Raw genomic sequence first — 5,000 nt, forward strand, 5'->3', positions numbered from 1 at the left:
ATATATATTATCCGCATCTTATCTCTATTTATCCTGAGCATATAACCTTATAGTATTATTTTCCCCCACACTCTCTTTTTCATTTGAATCAATTTAAAATTTAAAGTAATATAGTTCTGTACAGATCTTGGGAATTATTAATGTTGAATAAATGAGCTGATCTGCGTGTAATTAACACACCTCATTAGTTCTGTGCCGTGAGTGTTGTAGATCGTTGATGTTCCCGTCACGGGTGGTGTGTATTTGTGTGTGTGTGTGTGTGTGTGTGTGTGTGTGGGTGTGTGTGTGTGTGTGTGTGCAGGTATGGTCTGTGACACACACCGCAGCAGAAACAGAAGCAGCAGCAGCAGCAGCAGCAGCGGTACTATCATGAGAGGAAGTGTGTGCATCATCGTCGTTTTCCTCAGCTTCACATGCCATGTTAGGTAGGATTCTAACTTCACTTCCATCTGCTTCGTTCAAAAGAGAACCATCTCCACATCAATGTTATGTAAAGCCTAACTAGTCCTGCCATATGGACTTCTAAAAAAGCACGAGACATAATGTGATTGATTATGCAGTTGAAACTATACATTTATTTATTTATTTTCCCTAAACGTATTTTTTTCTAATCTCTACGATTGCCCTTATGTTGCATTTTATTACATTTGTAAAATGCATGTTTGCATAATAATAATTAATTTATCCTCTATTAAATTTGTGTGTGTGTGTGTGTGTGTGTGTGTGTGTGTGTGTGTATGTGTGTATGTGTGTGTGTTTGTGTGCGGACATTCTGGTGTCAGTCTCTCGCAGGCCACCACCGCAACGCCGAATGAAGCAGAGTTGAACGACAACATCACAGTTTTCACTCGGATCCTTGACAGACTGCTGGATGGCTATGATAATAGACTGCGTCCTGGTCTGGGAGGTGTGTAACCATGCACACACACACACACACACACACACACACACACACACACACACACACACACACACACACGCACACACACACATACACACACACACACACACACACACACACACACACACACACACACACACACACACACACACACACACACACACACACACACACAAATGCGCAAGCATACAAGCACACACAACCATAGAATGTAACGTTACATTCTCTCTCTCTCTCTCTCTCTCTCTCTCTCTCTCTCTCTCTCTCTCTCTCTCTCTCACACACACACACACACACACACACACACACACACACACACACACACACAAATGCACAAGCATTCAAGCACACACAATCATAGAATGTAACGTTACATTCTCTCTCTCTCTCTCTCTCTCTCTCTCTCTCTCTCTCTCACACACACACACACACACACACACACACACACACACACACACACACACACACACAAATGCGCAAGCATACAAGCACACACAATCATAGAATGTAAGGTTACATTCTCTCTCTCTCTCTCACACACACACACACACACACACACACACACACACACACACACACACACACATATATATACACACACACTTACTGTACATACACACAAACGCACAAGCAAACACACACTCACACATACACACATCAATGTTACATCTAGCTGAAAAAATCTTTAAATCTTTTTTTATGTTCATACTGCTTTCTAACCTCATTTTATTTTATTAGTTAGCGTTTGTATTTGTTCAGATTTTTCTTTCTTTCTTTCTTTCTTTCTTTCTTTCTTTCTTTCTTTCTTTCTTTCTTTCTTTCTTTCTTTCTTTCTGTTTGCTTTGTTCATGATTTTCTTTAGTTACATTTTTTTTTTATTTATTTTATTCTGTCTTCCTTTTCTCATACTTCCTTTCCCTACTGTCCCCTGAAGAACACTACAGAGGACAAAATCTGTCTTCATGTGTCGCATTCTTCTTCTCAGAGTAAAGCTCTTTATCATTGATGCTGCTCTGGTGGCTCGTGGTGGCTGAATCTTTATAAACACACTTCATGTAGATGTTTCCTTCTTCATTTACTAAAGTACACACAAAGTTCTTCTCAGGTCTCCCAGGGTTTACTGGCGTTCTCGAGTTTCCTCCTTCCTCCCAGAAACAGTTATTTTGGAGCTTTGAGATATTGTTCACAGGCATGAATGTGTTTGTGTGTGTGTGTGTTTGTGTGTGTGTGTGTGTGTGTGTGTGTGTGTGTGTGTGTGAGCTCCATAATGTGCTTACAGAATGAATCCACACTTACATTAAGCTATGTGTAATGTTAATGAGTATATCTCTGAGCATAAAGTAGATGTTAGATTGTGTAGTTCAGTAACAAAAATAATCCTGTTAAATATCCACTCTGTACTGCTCTGTGGGCTGTTCATACGTGTCCTCAGGTCCTCTGTCTCTGTAGCAGAAAGTCACTAATTCAGCGATTCAGTGCAGTGAAATGTTCTCGCTTTTCAGGAGAGATGTTTTCATCCAGCTAAAGTCATCACTGAAATATATTGAGGTCGTCCACACAATACAAGCTCTGGCACTCTGAATCCGAAAAAGAAATACTGCCGTGTATGTGTGTGTGTGTGTGTGTGTGTGTGTGTGTGTGTGTGTGTGAGAGAGAGAGAGAGGGAGAGAAACAGCTGGAAGTGTGCTTGCTGACCTTGAGAACGCCATCGCTCTTTTCACACAGGGCAGGTTTATTGTTCTCTGAGGACTAAAGCATGGTAGAGGGGGAGTGAGAGGAGAGAAAGTAAGACCCTGGCCTCCTCTGCTCACTGAACAGTAGAACTCAGATCTCCAGCGGCTGCCTCGTGATGTTTGCAGACAAAAGACAGCACTGGATGATGAGATTTAAATGAGATTTAAAACGAATATACCACCCGAGGCATCGTCGTTCAGAGAGGAGATTGTGGTGCTGGACAACACTCATAAAGGAGCGTTTTGTAATATTTAAACATTACATCAAATTACTACATGACAAACAACTCCCAAAATGATAAGATTACATTCACAATATTGCAGTGCATTGGAACTCGGTGAGTTCCATTGTTAAGGCATTTGTTGATATCACTGATGCTGTTGGTAATATTAAAGGTTCGGTTGTGTAATATGAAATGTGTGCCGCGTAATATTAAAGGTGCTGTCTGTAATATTAAACTTGCAATCAGTAATATTAAAGGTGTGGTCTGTAATATTAAAAAAATGGTTTGTAATATTAAAGAGGTGGTCTGTAATATTAAAGCGGTGGTCTGTAACATTAAAGGTGTAGTCTGTAATTTTAAAGAGGTTTATAAATTTAAAGAGGTTGTCTGTAATAAAGATGTGGTCTGTAATTTTTAAAGATGTGGTCTGTAATTGTAAAGGTGTAGTCTGTTATATTAAAGAGGTGGTCTGTAATTTTAAAGAGGTGGCCTGTAAATTTAAAGAGGTGGCGTGAAATAAAGGTATAGTCTGTCGTTTTAAAGAGGTGGTCTGTAAATTAAAGAAGTGCTCTGTAATAAAGGTGTGGTCTGTAATTTTTAAAGATGTGGTCTGTAATATCAAAGGGTTTTTTTGTAATATTAAAGGTGGTGTCTGTAGTATTAAAGAGGTGGTCTGTAATTTAAAAAATGTTGTCTGTAATTTTAAAGGGGTGATATGTAATATTACAGAGGCTGTCTGTAATTTTAAAGGGGTGGTCTGTAACATTAAAGGTGTCTTTTGTAATTTTAAAGATGTGATCTATAATATTAAAGGTGTTATCTGTAGTATTAAAGAGGTAGTTGGTAATTTAAAAAATGTGGTCTGTAATTTTAAAGGTGTGGTCTGTTATATTAAAGAGGTTGTCTGTAATTGTAAAGGTGTGGTCTGTAATGTTAAGAGGTGGTCTGTAATTTTAAAGAGGTAGTCTGTAAATTTAAAGAAGTGGTCTGTAATAAAGGTGTGGTATATTCTATATATTCTGTATATATGGAACTCGTGAGGTTTACTTTTAAGGCATTTGTTGATATCAATGATGCAGTTGGTAATATTAAAGGTTTGGTTTGTAATATGAAATGCGTTCCCTGTAATATTAAAGGTGCTGACTGTAATATTAAAAAGGTGGTCTGTAATATTAAAGATGTGGTCTGTAATATTAAAGATGTAGTCTGTAATATTAAAGGTGGCTTTTGTAATTTTAAAGAGGTGATCTGTAATATTAAAAGTGTAGTCTGTAATTTTAAAGAGGTGGTCTTTAAATTTAAAGAGGTGGTCTGTAATTTTTAACGATGTGGTCTGTAATATCAAAGGTGTCGTCTGTAGTATTAAAAAGGTGGTCTGTAATTGTAAAGGTGCGGTCTGTTATATTAAAGAGGTGGTCTGTAATAAAGAGGGGGTCTGTAATTTTTAAAGATGTGGTCTGTAATATCAAAGGTGTCATCTGTAGTATTAAAAAGGTGGTCTGTAATTGTAAAGGTGCGGTCTGTTATATTAAAGAGGTGGTCTGTAATAAAGAGGGGGTCTGTAATTTTTAAAGATGTGGTCTGTAATATCAAAGGTGTCATCTGCAGTATTAAAGAGGTGGTCTGTAATTTAAAAAACGTGGTCTATATTTTTAAAGGTGCAGTCTGTTACATTAAAGAGATGGTTTGTAATTTTAAAGGTGTGGTTTGTTATATTAAAGAGGTGGTCTGTAATATTAAAAATGTGGTCTGTAATTTTAAAGGTGCAGCCTGTTATATTAAAGAGGTGGTTTGTAATTTTAAAGCTGCGGTCTGTTATACTAAAGAGGTGGTCTGTAATTTTAAAGAGGTAGTCTGTAAATTTAAAGAGGTGGTCTTGCAAAAGTTGCTGATTAATTCTCTAATTCTGGCTCACGGGGACTTTTACAACGCATGCTCCAGTTTATAAACTATAAAAAGCGTTGCTATGGTGATGAAGGAGTCTCCGATCTCAGTGCTCTCTCAGTTACTACATTAATTGTAGCTATAGATGGTTCAAATGTATGACATGTAATTAACGTGTTATGAAAATCTTATAATGCTTTTAAGCTCTCTGACAGCTGTCCGAATGATGACTTCATTATTCACTCTGATGTTGAATGA

General features: G+C 37.6%; 1 protein-coding gene across 3 annotated transcripts in view; it reads left to right on the plus strand.

Moving 5' to 3' along the window:
* gabra5 (gamma-aminobutyric acid type A receptor subunit alpha5) overlaps window positions 1–5,000 on the plus strand; it is a 31,670-nt gene that overhangs the window by 1,030 nt on the left and 25,640 nt on the right. For all 3 annotated transcript variants that reach the window (XR_007140635.1, XM_047814083.1, XM_047814082.1), the window contains exons 2-3: window positions 302–425; window positions 783–907. Coding sequence is in view for 2 of the 3 variants with exons in the window: in XM_047814083.1 (XP_047670039.1) it covers window positions 304–425; window positions 783–907 (247 nt within the window). In the remaining variant the exon portion in view is untranslated. The remainder of the gene's footprint in view (window positions 1–301; window positions 426–782; window positions 908–5,000) is intronic.

Source organism: Tachysurus fulvidraco, chromosome 5 (genome assembly GCF_022655615.1).
Source record: "Tachysurus fulvidraco isolate hzauxx_2018 chromosome 5, HZAU_PFXX_2.0, whole genome shotgun sequence".
Taxonomy (NCBI): domain Eukaryota; kingdom Metazoa; phylum Chordata; class Actinopteri; order Siluriformes; family Bagridae; genus Tachysurus; species Tachysurus fulvidraco.